The sequence below is a fragment of the Liolophura sinensis genome, chromosome 1 (assembly GCF_032854445.1).
Source record: "Liolophura sinensis isolate JHLJ2023 chromosome 1, CUHK_Ljap_v2, whole genome shotgun sequence".
NCBI lineage: Eukaryota > Metazoa > Mollusca > Polyplacophora > Chitonida > Chitonidae > Liolophura > Liolophura sinensis.
Window position 1 is genome coordinate 77,437,561 of NC_088295.1, and position 16,286 is coordinate 77,453,846.

Sequence of the window (16,286 nt, forward strand, 5' to 3'; positions counted from 1 at the left end):
GAAAATATTACAGTAATCTATGGTCCCGTATCGGTGGCCGAGGCTTGGGAAAGTATCGACAACAGCCCTGTCAGTGACTAGAGTAGATTACAGCCATCCATCAACCCGTAATTTAACGTCCAGTCTATTTTAAGAGGAATTCTCTTAAGACGACAGAAACTCCTTATTGGTACCAATTCATTTATTACCATGACACGAGTCGCTCTATTCCTTACAAATGTAATCCCATTTTGCCATGTCGTATTCTTTATAACGCTGCGGAAAAACTGAAAATCCAGTTAAGTGAAGTGACTGATCGATATCTTTATACTACACAAGCCAGGTTTCTGGTCAATAAAAGAGTTTAGACTGGGGTATTCCGTATTGATTAAGCTCGCCGGCGAGCTGGGATAGGCCGGTCGTCTCTGTCAGAGTTTGTTGCCCCTGCTGAGCACCCTTCCACGCAGGAGGCCCCTTTTCTCTTCAGACCTCCTAAACGGACAAAGGCCATAGAAGAGGCAGAGTAACCAAAAAAAAAAAAATTAAAAAAAGAACAGATTTTTCCTTTTTTTTTTTACAAACACCAAGTCTTTTAATTCAACTTGATAATAGACATTTCTACAAAAAAGCGATATAGATACAAATTTTTGGGATAAAATTCTAGAATTTTACAACGAGGTACTTTAGCAGATGATTCATACAAGTAGTAAATGGAATAATCTATAATGATACACATACTTACAACCTAAACATCAACTTTACAGCTGCCCATTTCCAGTGTGGTTACAACGAAGACACAAGCATATTTGGAGGCCACTTTGGAACGTTTGCCATTAACCCAGGTACTCTCTATCACAAATTCCCCGAGGTGATGATATACCCAGTCGACAGCTTTATGGTCAATGGGTATAAGGAATTCAACACTACAGATAATCTTTTTGATACTTTCCCAACTACAAATAAATCAATTCCTGTCTTCGAGAGTTATTTGTATATTGAAAGTTAATACACAAAAAGAGGTGTTAAGTCGTCCATCATATATCCATTATGTGCCCATTATGGGTCCATTCCCAGAAACTGCTCAAGCAATCAGAACAACTATTAACTGAAGGCAAGACTATGTCTATTCAAGTCTGAATGACGGTCAGATCTGATATAACATATAAATACTGCTATATGGTAATTAAATAACTTTAATAAAAGTATCAATCTTGCTTCAAATTTGTTCAGACAACAGTGCACATAGCTGTCTCTTATTTCATAGAGGACTCAACCTACAAAATTTCCACGTGAACGTTATGCATCAGAATAATCCAGATTTAGTCTGCTTCTACAGGATCAGGTGGCTAAACTTTTACTGGATCAGGTGGCTAAACTTTTACTGGATCAGGTGGCTAAACTTCTACAGGATCAAACATATTTAATGGAATTCTGGATCAAACACATTTGATTAGAATTGCAATTTTGATGCAGATCAACAATGCTTTCTGATAAAAAAAAGAATCTGAAGCAGTATTAAAAACCATATGGACTTAAAATTGCACTGCGCAACCACAACAACTAATGATATTTACAATTTGTGTAGTAACATATGATATATATACAATGTGTATCACAATACAGTATAAAACTTCTCTACATGACAGAGGCATCAATGTATACAGGTTCAGCAATTATAAAAATGTCTTCATGGTAATGTGTGTCGTTGAAAGAGGTAAAAAAATAGACTTTAGGCTGATCACCACATGACTGGTATTAGAATGCAGATACATGCAAATGTCTACAGCATGACAATATAGTATTTATGTGTATAAATGTACATAAAATGTGAACACATGACTTCACGTAAGAGTCATTCTGCCATGTTAAAAGTGAAGACCAGCTGTTGACTGCATATATGAAGCCGTAAGCTCAATCAGGTATGTGTGTCTAACTCTGGCAACTCCATACAGCTGTGTTCAATGAACTTAAAGCCAAGTTCCATATAAAACTGAGCAGAGCATGGCCTGATGATGAGATAACAGTGATGGTTCAGATGAAGGCTCCCAGGCTCCCAAGGCACGGAGAGACAATAGCATCAACATGGCTCCAGTTGGAGGATAGTCTAAATGAAAAACTCTTTTTTCTTCTGCACATCTGGCTGTCCCATGTGATTATATACGATTGCCATGTCAGGGTTATCTGCCAGTTCTGCGCCCTTCGCCTCATACGTTCTATACTCTCCACCATTGCGCATTTTGCAGAATATCACCAATAAGAGGACAACAAGGAGGAAGATGGCAGCGACGACCACTGTGGACAGAAATTGACAAGGAATATGGTGAGAATAACAGGCAGATAAATCTAGACAGTGAATATTTATATGTCTACATACTTGCTATTTTATACTGTCGAACTCAAGAATTTTTCACTTAAACAATGGCGGTCAGTTTTATGTGGGGAGAAACTATAGTGCCTTTGGCAAGTTATTGGCAAATTTTCCCACATACGACCTAAAGAAATACACATGATATTAGTGGAAGACAAGATATCTGAACACTGGACTGTACAAATAGCCGCTTGCTGTTACAAGGACCCCACAAACAAATTAAATAGAGCTGGGTACTCTGCAAATTCCCTCTTTAGATAATCTGAATTGAATTTAAACACACATTTGCTTATTTCACCATGGTTTATGTAGGCCTTAATTTTAATGCTCAAGTAAATAAACAAAACAAACCCAACCTTTCAACCAAATTGACCTTGGATTCAGGTTGTGGATGAATCTGTAACTCTTCTTACAAAAATGTTCAATGGTGGAAACTCCTTCACCATTTAATGTATGTTTAGTTGTTAAATAAGCAGTAAGGAAACTACGCCCATGCTACATGTTTACCAAGATGAAAACTGACATTTTATTAATACTGCCCAAGGCACAGCAGAAGATAAGCCTCAAACACAAACACGTCACATGGTTATAAGTCATTCAAAACATTCCTTGCACAAACATTGACAATCTTCTCAAAGCCTTTGAGCTGGAAACACAATCTAAACTGACTTTGCACATTGCATAAGAGAAAACCCTGTTGTGCATAAGTTGTAGAGACCAGTTTGACACTGACTGTAAAAAAAAAACTTTCCTGGAAATCCCACTGCCTCCAACCAACATCACACACGTAGGAAATGCCCAAATTATCATATAGATGAGATCCCTCCTCAAGGAAAGAAAAAATTCAGCTTGTTACAATGTACAACAATTTTTCGATTTAAAGGGCTTGCCTCTTTACACGCTGCTATCAAGAAAAAAACGCCTCTAATGGAAGATTGTGTGTGGATTACCTTTTTTTGCCAGCTGAGTTTTTCGATCAACACTGACATTTCATACTGATAGGGAAAAACATCATATCATGAAATTCATATGCAGAATTTTCTTGCCCCATTTTATTGCAGCTAGGAAATATCAGCAAGATCAATGCCCATCAATACAGTTTTTCTTTCATGTTACCAGTTTGATGTTTATTCCTTGTCAGGTCAAGCACAAAATTCCCATGCATCTCTGTGCTTTATCTAATAAAATACCATTAACTGGCTTGATTGAATTTCATGTGAAGCATATGACGTGATGACAATATCAAGCATTACTCTTATCCAAGGGACATCAGCTGCAGAAGAACACAATATCGATCTAGTGCATAAATAATAGAAGAATTATCTCAGAAAACTAAGATTAGAATATATAAACTCATGCCCTTCTGTTGAGAATGCATGACAGATGGAGATATAGCTCCTAGCTATAAATAGCAGCATGGGGCAATATACTTTGTAAATTTTAATGTCCTGCCCAAGAACACTGTCCTTTTTCACTTTTGTTGGACAGGTCTAGCAAAGATCAGACTCGTTTGAGCACAAATAAAAGTATGATACTAGCAGGACAAACAGCAACATGAAAAAATGCCCTACATGTGGATTTATTTCCAATAGGATAGTTAGTTTCCTCCACGCACTTTCCTCATTATTATACTGTAAGCAGCAGGATTGTTGGTTTCTCTTTTAGCTCTGCCTGGTTTCCTCCACCCAACTACACCATTGTGGTAAAGTTATCAATGAGATGTAACATTACACCCAAAAGTACTGACATTTAAATGTTATTTTGATGATGGTTTGTGACGTGTAGCGAGTTAACCAATAAAAGGGGCTCACCTGCTATTATTATCTGGTAATTAACGGACATCCTGTCATCAAACACTGATGGTTGGGTAACATTGACAATGGTTCCTGCTCCTGGGCGAATTTCTACAGGGTCCGGAGGCTGAGTGATCTCCTCAAACCCACACATATCCTCCAGGATCTGACCTGTCACACACAAAACATGGCAGTCATTAATATACATACAGGGTTCAGAGGCTGAGTGATCTCCTCAAACCCACACATATCCTCCTGTCACACACAAAACATGGCAGTCATTAATATACATACAGGGTTCAGAGGCTGAGTGATCTCCTCAAACCCACACATATCCTCCTGTCACACACAAAACATGGCAGTCATTAATATACATACAGGGTTCAGAGGCTGAGTGATCTCCTCAAACCCACACATATCCTCCAGGATCTGACCTGTCACACACAAAACATGGCAGTCATTAATATACATACAGGGTTCGGAGGCTGAGTGATCTCCTCAAACCCACACATATCCTCCTGTCACACACAAAACATGGCAGTCATTAATATATACATACAGGGTTCAGAGGCTGAGTGATCTCAAACCTGCATGTACTTCCAGGATCTGACCTGTCACACACAAAACATGGCAGTCATTTATATACATACAGGGTGCAGAGGCTGAGTGACCTCCTCAAACCCACACATATCCTCCAGGATCTGACCTGTCACACACAAAACAGTGCAGTCATTAACACACATATAGGGTCAGGTGGCTGGGTGATCTTCTCAAACTAACACAAACAAGACAGTTATGAACACAGAGGCAAGATAGACCAGAAGTAAAGTGTTAAGTCACTTACATACAAAACCTGAGTCAAACCAGACCAGGACATCAACATATTATAAAGACAAACAGTTGGACACAGAATGGCAAAAAAACTATACTCAACAAGATTTAATGCCAAGGTACCATCAGGCAAAATTTGAAGGAAAAAAAACCTAAGCCAAGATATCAGACAGAAGCCAAATTCTGGAAAGAAAACAGGACACATTGTACAAATAGGAAAGGCAGGGAGATTAGATTCTCTCAAACCTACATATATCCTTCAGGATCTGAACTGCCACAACTCAACCAGCCTGCTATTATGATTTGTTACTGAATATGAAGAATGACCTGAAATTTTGTCTCAAAACATGCATTTTCAGAGGCAAAACAATGTGTTATAATACATTACATAGTGTGATGAAGCTTACATTTTCCCAGAGGGGTATCATCCAAACAAACATGAAAACATCTTTCTAAGATCAATAGAACTGTGCAATTTAGTTACTGGCAAAAGTTTCAGCCCATTACTGTATGTGTATGAATAGGAGTGTTGACAAGGTATGATCTAGATATTGCATACTGAATGGTTCAATATAGTGCAAGGCATCTTTAGTGGCTAGGCCAAATTAGTGGTGCCTGATTTCCACAATTCCTACAGAAAATCTGGACTTAGTCCTCAAGTTTGCTGTAATTTTTTCCATAAGAGAATAGAGATAATATCTTGGATAGATTTTCTACAGGAATCCAATAAAACAGACGCCATTCTAGTGATCAAGACATCAAAATCTACAATGGACTCCTGCACATCTGGGATTCCATGTGGAACGTATCCTCCCTTATGGGGTGAGAGTCAATGACATTCTGATTCATGCAATGTCCAGTTTGGAAGGATACTATAAGATTATCCAACATGAATCCTCAAGGGAAAGTAACCGTCTTGCTAGCGAAGGTCTTAGTGCAACACATCAAGATCTTGCAGACAACTGTGACCTTATGTTTAGGGTAATTTTTTTCTGCTCGAACTGAATGACGACATTCTCATGCAAATAACCAAATCAATACATGTTCTGTAGGACAACTCAATCTCCACAGAAGGAGCTCTCCTAGTGGTTATCTTTTCATAAGCTACACTGGAGCACTGTGATTAAGCCATACCTCACAGGCACAGCAGCCTTATCATCAGGTGGGATGGGAGCAGTGACATTCACACGAGTGCTCTCTGCTGTCGTGAACTGAAGATGGCCCCTGGAAATTGGCTCTTTGGGGTCTAGGCTTCGAGTATTTGGCAACCTAGAAGGATTGTGACCCATGTGGCAGCTGGGCCTCATCAATCAGTCTTTATCCAGTTTGTCAATCAATTATCAATCACTGCCTTCAGCTTTGGGTCACAGCGAGATCTGAAATGTTGCCACTGTGGACATGGACAGGTTTCTTTGATCTGCTCACCACTGGATAATCATCCTACCAATAAACCCATTTTAGTTTCTCACGTTGATCAGGGCTTCACCATGACTGCACAAATCAGGAAAATTAGGGCAAATTTTCCTAAAATTCCACAACAACACTGGCAAATATACTTTATGTAACACTACACTGAGTGTGCTTTAAAAGCATGCACACAACCACAGCACAAAATACAACTGATATTCACACACTAATCAACAGTGAATGCATAAATGAACAGGTTACAAATTCAGTCGCATTGTTTTTTGGATTTGATTTGTATTATTTTTCACTTGAGACACCAGGGATAGCAATGAAAAGAAAGAAATGACAGCAATTAAGTCAGTGAAATTTGGCTGTGGCCGTGCTTGTGAAGAAGCCCTCAGAGTGTAATACTGAAAGTGTAGGTAGCTTGTGGATCAATAGTTCAGCTAAAACTAACTCATACATGTAACTGGGCCTTACTGAGAATCAGCTTCAGTTTCCTGCTCATCCTACAGATATATATCATCAATTACACAAATGTTTCCAGTGAGTTGCTGGTGAGGAATGATGGCCATATCTCCATGTCATCATCCATCTTGCTAAACAGGACTATTTTGTTCCATGACAGACAACCCCACCAGTGAAAGCAGCAATTTAACGAAGCAGACCACAAAAAGCATTTCCTTTCACTCCATTACACAGCTTGGGCCGGACATGCTCAATGAGCCTCGGATAAACTCTCCCCTTGGCTGATGGAGCTTTCAACATGATCAAATTCAACTTGGTCATCCTGACTGGACTTATCCATTCTTTAAAATTGGTTCTTTTGGATATGGAGAAGCGCTTGTACTTACACAAAAAAGGAACAAACTTCCCTTTACATTTGCCAAGACATGATTCCTAAACAAACAAAGTCTGGATCCTTGTAGGTTGCTCTATTTGTGATGGCCAGACAAAAGCTAACACTGTAATTCAGCAGCTCCTTCAAACAGCAGAACTGATTATGATAAGCCCCATTTTCAGAGGCAATTGATATTAGATAGAAAACTTCATGTTTGAAAGTAATATTCAATAAGATAAAACTGAAGAAATATGGTCATAGCTGAAAAAAACGGTACGGTTGATATAACCCACATTTACAAACAAACCTTGTACAAATCTAAATGCTGGAAGTTACAAAGCACACCCTGACACATTCTCCTGACAAGATAAACCCAAACTTTCCAAAACCTCGGGAAAATATAAAATTGTGCCATTCTATGCCTCTAGAGGGTGAAAAAATTAAACCACCTCAGACATTTAACTTTCAGACAAATCTTGCAAAATCAGATCTGAAGTTTTTACTCACCCAGACATGGTCAGGATTTCATATCACTTTGCTGCTACACAGTGAAACATGCAGTCAGCACAATATCCAAGTTATTATGTAGAAACAATGGGGCTGACACCTTGATATGTGTGGCAGGCTGCGGAGCAGAGCAGCAAGATCAATAGCTAGTGCCAGCATGAGCAACTCTTCATCCCACCAGATTCGCAGGCACACAGGGTAGCTCTCTCCGATAGGATGGGCTAAGCCACAGTCCTGCGGGCAATCCACAGCTGCCTGAACCCAGCTAATCAGTCACCAGCCAGCACATCCTAATCAGAGCTAACATCTCAACATCGAACCTGACAAGTTCTACTCCTGTGATCCTGTTTAACTGTAGCAAGTGTGTAGTGTTCACCCAGCAAGCTCTAAGACGAATACAGCCATATATCTTGTTTACTTAGCAACAGACAAAGGCTTTTAACACTACACCTGCATACTTCATAGCTAAAACAACTATAAAGTGTGTCTTTCCCATTCCAACCATATCCAATGCACGCTTAAAGTCTACCGGAGTCTTCTCATGTAATATGCAACATGTCAGAATCTAACACGGACAAAGCATTATAGCGCCGACTGGTAATTCTTAGAACAGCCTTGGCTCAGCCTTTTAATGGCAGACTGTGTTGATATATGGAGATGGTTGTGATAACTGTGGGGAGTATTAAGCCTGTACTAAAGGCAGGTGGCAAAGACAGGGCCAGTTTGGGCCAGTCTACAACCTGAACAATTGGCTCAATCCAATGAAACTGGGCCATGAGAAGGTTAAAAGCTGAAGTCGTCATCCTCCCAAAGGAATACGTTAATGGTTTCAAGACTTGGATCACTACATAACAGCTGGCTCTGGTAAATCATCTCGTTCCCAGAGCAGATGAACATGGTAACACTTAACAGGTAGAGCGGACAAGGACCATCCAGGATCCAACCAGAGCGCTGCCCCCCATATCAACACATAATGATGTGAGTGCCGGGAAAACCCACCTGCCCAAGGGAACAACAAGCAGAGAAGTGCTGGAAACCAATTACATGCTGTAGGGACTGATTACCAAAGCTACGGATGAGAGGAGGAGAGGCTGCAGTAATCCTAGAGCCTCAAGGATATCTGACTGGACAAGATTTCATCTTCACAATGTTATAATATAATGAACCAGGACTGAAAAAAAAAACCCCTCGAAATCATGTTCCACACAAATATCATCTTTGCTGTTACTTTGTTAAGAGTTTGTCAAACTAATTAGAGCACATAAACGAAAGGATTTCAATTCAAGCTGAGCTGCTTCCATTCAAACGAAATATAACCAAATAGATTTTTAAGCTTATTGAATTTATTTGAAACTTTATACAAATTCTCAGTTCAATGACCACATGACAATAAATGATGTTTATTGTCAGTTGTGTGCATTGTTGAGTAGATGCAATGGATGAGAAGAGATTCTGGCATGGAGATGTAAGCAACGTGGACTAAACCTCATGCAGCTCATGAACAGTGGTGTGCTTCTCAGCTTAAACCAAGCTAAAGACTGATAACTTTACAAGATATCTGTATGATTTGTCCATAAATTGTGGCTTAATTTCAGCTGTCAGAATAATGGCATTTGTCAATATATGGAATGAACAACATAAAGAAAATGCTGACAAAGAACTGTATCTGGCAGAATCAGACAGGCTATTCGGTCAGATGAGGCAAAATCGTAGCATGATTTTGGTCTGTTTAAAAAAGGTCAAGGGTGCCCGATAGTCATATAGCGTATTTATGGAGCCTGTAATTGAGATCTGTCAACCGCACTGCCAAGTAATGACTGGAAGCAGAATACAATTTGACCTTCACAGGTCTTATGCTTGATAAGATTCCCACTTCACACCAAGAAAACTCTCGCTTTCAAAGCAAGAAAAAAAAATCAAGTCCAAGTGAAGATGCATGGTGCCTTAATACTGTTAAGGGAAGACTATTCCCAGTGGTTCTTTACACGATGCCAAGCCAAGAGTTTGAATTGTAAAAAAAGACCACAGGATGAGTCGGGCCACACAGGAAATGAATCTGGAATTAGAGTCGAGATGATGTAGGCAGATGATCAAGTTAGATGCCTTTAAATCAAAAAGACGGAAGTTAAGAAAAAAAAATGTCTTACCTGGAGGTTCCAAGGTGATATAGGAAGGACGGGGATCCTGGAAGGCACGCTTCAAGGGGAATATGTTATCAAACTGCATTCTGTATATACAACCATCAAATCCAAGCCCAGGGCCTAGAGTGCCTGTAAACAGAGAGCAAAACTTATGCTTTTCACAACAAGCTGCTCCAAAAAAAGATGGACTCCATCATATTTATACATCTGTTGTAATGAAAGAAATTCAGTGCTGTTTTAACTAGATTTACTAAATTTTCCTCTGGGTCAAAGCTGGACTGACCATGAATTGTTCTTTTGCAATACCTGTGAACTACACAATCAGTTTCCTCAGGAAAACAACATGGCCAACAGAGGGATGAACAACATAAAGGCAGCTGAGGAATGGATTACTTCAGGTGGGAAAGGTTCAACATTCAAAATGTTACTGATCATAAGAAGAGTAAATTTGTCCTGCTTGTTACCATATCTCTTACAGCTTGAATCCTTAATATACATGTATATCTTAATATAAGCGTTAGGTCCGACATTCATATACCATTCGTAGTCTGTAGAGGGTGTAGAGTCGATAATCGCAAGATCCATTTCCAAAACAACGTTTAACAATAGCTCCCAAAGACAAAGGCATGTAAGAAATTATACAAATGAGAAATAAAGCCGGTAACACACAAGAGAGAAGCAGTCATCAGTTTTCAATGATGCCAGGCAGACAGTGGATATTCCAGGCATGAATGCCATATCAAAGTTCAAATTCGTAGTCCATGAATGAGTTCCAGACACACTTAATACATTCAGATAAGATAATATCACTGGATGAATTAAACTGGAGAAAACCAGAGCACTTCAGCATGATTTCAGATGTCTCCTTTATACTTTGCTGAAGGCATGCTAAACAGGCGGTATGTCCAGCATCAACCATGAGGGTCTAAAGGTACAATTAGGAATTAAACCTTAAATGATTCCAATTACACTAGCATTTTAAGAAATAGGTAATTAAAGTCAGATCACATATAATGTGGAATGAACAGAGGTTTCATATAATGTTAATTCTACCAACATTTTCACATCCTCTGAGGACAGTCATTGTTCTTTAAAATTTTAAATTGGAATATGTACAGTATGTTCAGAATGGCAAAAAAACACAACTCAAATAAATCAATAAATATTTTTAATCCAGCGACATTTGATTGGGAGGAAAGCACAAATGATGTGACAAAATTTAAATTGAATTGAACAAATGAAGAGGATAGTTATGCAAAGATACAAACATCAAAGAAACATGGTGTCACTTGCCAGTGGATGTAAATGGTATTAACCCAATAAAACACACTGCAGTGCTTCAGGATAGGCTAATGTCAAAAAATGTCTGGTCTGGAGTTAAAGGCAGGTTTAGTGTGGTCACTAACCATGCTGTGTTGCCCCACACAAATGATTAAGCTTTCCTGTCATCTGTCAGAGACAAAAGGCAAATCTTGCTGAACATATTTCCCAGGGACCATGACAGAGGGCCCGCCGATCCACCAAGTCTGCATTGATTCTTCAAGTGTTTCATATTAAGGAAGGCTCAAACCACTCTGACCAGCCTAACTCAATCAATAATGCACAATATGTTTTCTACACGACCTGTCAACTTTAGAGTTCCAAGTCACTCCTAAGTCCCTAAAAAACAGACAGACCCACAGATGCTGCTCTTAAATACCAAACTCCTAGGCCTTTTTAGTCAAGCATTTTCTTGAAGCCATAAAAACAAAAACTGAAACTGTTGCATGAGCATTGATTTTTACGATCTCAATCCAAATCAACATCAAGTTTAGACAGCCTAGGGCCATTATCAGATTGCCCATTAGCAATCCAATAACAGGAGTTAAGCCCCGTCATTCGCCTGTGGGAGATGAAATCAAATTTGCCCTCCATCCTGTAATGAGCTGTTACCTCTGGGAGATGGTGCTTGCTTAAAACTCTTCAAGGATTCCTTCAAGGATTATATTCAAACAGGACATATCTAGGGACTTTAAACAGAGACCATGCAAAAGTGACAAATTATCCAAACAGAAAACCACAAAATTTAATGCAAACCATAGAAAAAATGATATCAATTTATTCATCAATGATTTCATGCAGTCCAAAAAGAAATTGCTTTTAAATGCCATTATTGGAAATGATATTGCACTTGTCACATGAAATCATATCAAATGGGCTTTTGGGAATAGCTTTACACTAATCAAGACAAATAGACTGACACTTCTCCAGGGAATGGTTTGTACTGTTCTTGTGTAGGAAATGGCACAGCAGAAATCCAGGTAACTAATTCGGCACCAAGTCATAGTAAATAAATAACATTACACTGCTCATAATAAACTGTTTTACAATGGTATGGTTTTACACCTTCTTCCATAGGAAGTGGCATATAGCATAGGTAATCATATTGCGCTTCTTCATCAAATTCCATCAAACTGGAAAAGGGAACAATTCCACACTGGTATCATCAACATATCATCATTGTACTGAGGGGGATGATGCCATATCCTCTCTGTCTACGACGAGAAGTTCAGGGTCAAACAGCTCTGTCCATACATCGGAGATAAAGTCTTCTAGACATCACAGAAAAGATATTTTATGTATCAGCTACCGGTGAAGACAGAAACATGGAAACCCCTCTGCTTCACAAATCTGCAGAGTAGGCCTACAGTGGGCCTAGAGTTAGCCCAGCAGTCTCAGGCCTCTATGCAGAGCCCATCCTCAGAATCCCTTATTCATGATTACAAAAATTACACCCAACCAGCAATGGCAAACCCTCTTCTAATGTATGTAATCCAGTGGTTTAAATTTTTCAACTAAGTCAAACCGAATTCTCATATGAAACAACAATAAGAATGTCTTTCGGCTGGGTGTCAGTAGGTTTGTTTCCATTGGTACATGTGGATTAGCGGTCTCTAGGATTTGCAGGGTGTTTCAGCAGATGTTGATAGACCAGAAGGCTATGGCCTGGTCATAAAGAGAGCAGATGCCATACTACTCATGCTAATCTCTGTTATAACAGTCTAAGAGAATGGTCTCAAACTGCTTGCTGGATCACAGTGTTTTATGTTTAAAATATAGCTAAAGGATAATCTATAAAAAACCTGTTCCCTTCAATGAAATGATACTTATATATTTGATTTATTTTATTGGATTTTTGTTTAATGCCACACTCAGGAAGTTTTCACTTTAATACATAAAGGCAATTAATTTTCTGGGCAAATGAAACTGGAATGCCAGCGATAAACCACAGAATTTGGAATTGCTGATAAACTTTCCTGCACATGACATACAAGATGATGAAAGTGATGAAAGTGATGAAAGACAAGTGGTGTTCAGCAAACATTAGACCATGCCACATGAGCGTCATCAACAGCTGATGGTCACCACTGTCCCACAAATTGTGAGAGCAGGGAAATGATAATTATAGGAAAGGATTTCATATCGATTATGAAAAATAGCTTCTATCATGTCATATAATAATAGCTTCACAAACATGTATTGTATCACCGTCTGGCCGCACTGGTCAAGGGATATGATACTCCACTGATCAAGGGATATGATGCTCCACTGATCAAGGGATAAGCTACTCCACTGATCAAGGGATATGATATCCCACTAGCTGAGGAATATGATATCCCATACAGAAGTAACTGTTAGATTTTGCTGTGATCTAACCCTCAACCATCACAGCTTGTCAGAATGGTGATATTAAGGACTTTCCTCAAAGCTTTAACCAGCTACAGGCTTATTAACAGGTGGCAAAGACAGAACAGACCCACTGAGTAAATATATTCCCATTATTCATTCAAATATATTTCCATTATTCATTCAAATATATTCCCATTATTCATTGAAATATATTCCCATTATTCACTCAAATATATTTCCATTATAAGCCATGAAACACTAAGAAAACTGAAATACGATGAAACATCAGAAACTTGTTTTATACTAACAGATGAATTCCTGTCAATGCTATTCTATTATTGCACTAAATTTAAAAAATGACTACAAAATTCTGTTTTCTATCAAAGATATCAGTGAAAAATTAATGACCAGTCCTACTTCTGAAGGTGATCAGCTCTCAGGTATGAAGTTTCACACCAAAGCTGATTAACTTCAGCCCTCAAGTCCTGGAGATATCCTACAGTGTCAAATACTAATGAATGAATGAGCAGACAGACAAATGCCAGAAGCTGATCAGTCCTCAAAGGAAAATGTTATTAACCTTTAACTTTAATCCAAATAAATTTCACCCAGTATACACAGAAATAACACATTTACAAGGTAACTGCCTGCTACAAAGTCAAAATATTGACGAACTGACAACCCTACAAGTTGATCAACTGTTGAGGCCTTTACTACTGAGCTTGAAATTGAAAAGTAACTTGATTAAATTTCTGCCTTTAGTTCCACAGGTATCACACAGACACGGTTACTGCCTCCTAAACTGTCTATATTTATTTATTTATTTCAATGGAGTTTTACGCAGTAAAGGATATTTAACTTATTTAACGGCAGCCAGCTTTATGGTGGGAGGAAACCAGGCAGAGTCCGGGAGAAACCCACAACCATCTGCAGGTTGCTGCCAGACCTTCCCACATACATTAAATCTGTGCCACAATATGGCTGAAACATTGCTCATGTAGCGTTAAGCCATAATCATTCATTCATTCACTTCATCTGCCACTTGAAAAGGGGGCATAACTCTGTCTGAGGATTACAGGTATATTTTAATATTTGTTTCACTGACATGTTTTCTTCAAATGTGGTGCTGAGAAAATATGTAAATAACGCTATTTAAAAACACAATAACATGATAAATCTGCAGCATGCCTGAATTCATATACTTACTATTTCTGCCTATGTAGAGATACTTGGGATTGTCCAGAATGGTGTCGGCCGTGGAGGGAAGGTACTCCCAGTTACCAAAGCCAGGATCATAATCATCAACCTAAACATAGTACACAAATACAAACTTTATACTGGAAATTATGTTTCGTTGTGTAATAGTTATTATCAGATTACAAGATTACATGATGAAATGAACTAGGCAAATATAATACCCGATTATTTAGGTAAACACTGAAGCTTATATGTGATTCAGAATAATTTATGCCTCTCAGTTCATTGAGAAAAATTTGTATTTCTTGACACAAGGTTGAAAAACTTTTAACTACAGTAAAAAAAACACTAGTCAGTGATTCACAAATGCAAGACTGTAGGATTGAAAGAAAAGTTATTATGAAAACACAGCAAGGCATTCAGAGAATCCCAGCAGCTCACCTGCTACAGCAGTCAACAAGACAATGGAATCAGAACAAAGATAGTTGTAAAGTGTTGTAGTGGTAAAGACATCTTTGCAGGCAGTCCGTGCACAAAATTGAGGTAGCTTATGTATATATATGTAAATTGTGAACTGCCTGTGGCAATCCGTGAACAATTCCAATGCTGTGAATGGCTGTGCAAATGTTGAGTATGGTAGTAAAAAAACTTTGTTGTGGGGTGTTCAAAGTACCAACTTGCTGGAGCGGTCTTTGATATGCAAATCGCTTCCTATGGCTGGCTATCCGTGTACCATGGGTGGTCGCTGCAGCTCTCTGATTGGCTGAGCAAATACTCAGCTAACAACAGTCACTGTCTGCGTGGATGGTTTAAACATTCCGTCACAGTATATATAGGAAGGCACAAGCATCGGCCAGTGTCATAGGCTCATAATACTAATACAGTATGTGGAAAGCTTTCTACAGACACTGTGTACACCAGACAAATTGGTATACACCAAGGTAAATTCTGACACTCTACAAATCTGGTAAATTATGTAGTGAGACAAAAAGCTTATCTAGAGAAGCGATTGCTTAAGAAACTGTATCCCTACAAGAAATTCTTGTAGGAATCCATGTTTACAGGAGAACAAAATGAAGTCAATCAGAAGGTGTGCATGATGTCCACAAAAAAAAATGGTAAAGTCATCACAGGAACCCAATACTCTTCTTGTTCTCCTACATGTAGGTATGTGCAAAAAAATTGTCGCCGTACATGACACTTTTCTTGATTACGAAAATGGTAAATCTGGTAAAGTCCATAAATCTCAGTAATGAAGTCACAGGAAACCTGTATGCAAGCAATTATTGCCCTGCAAGGAGGCTTAATTTCTAGAGAATGTGTGTACTACAGAAAACAAATTGAAGTTTATATAACTGGTAAATTTTTGAATTGAAAGTCTAACAATTAAAATCATTAAAAACATTCACAAAGCCAATAAAACTAAAACCAATAAAACAGCTCAATCTTCCATCAGTAGGCCATTTGTAGATGTACACAAAAAGAAAAAAACAAACAAAACATAACTTTCTATCACTATGTTGGAGATCCACGAATGATTGCCATTATACAGG

General features: G+C 38.6%; 1 protein-coding gene across 1 annotated transcript in view; it reads right to left on the reverse strand.

Annotated features, from left to right (window-relative positions):
• Positions 1–547: 547 nt before the first annotated feature.
• The window catches only part of LOC135461556 (neurexin-4-like), a 34,385-nt gene continuing 18,646 nt past the window's right edge, over positions 548–16,286 (reverse strand). The window contains exons 22-25 of the mRNA XM_064738705.1: positions 14,743–14,842; positions 9,874–9,996; positions 4,159–4,311; positions 548–2,271 (exon numbers count right to left, since the gene is read on the reverse strand). Of these exons, the coding sequence (XP_064594775.1) occupies positions 2,084–2,271; positions 4,159–4,311; positions 9,874–9,996; positions 14,743–14,842 (564 nt within the window). The 3' untranslated portion in view covers positions 548–2,083. The remainder of the gene's footprint in view (positions 2,272–4,158; positions 4,312–9,873; positions 9,997–14,742; positions 14,843–16,286) is intronic.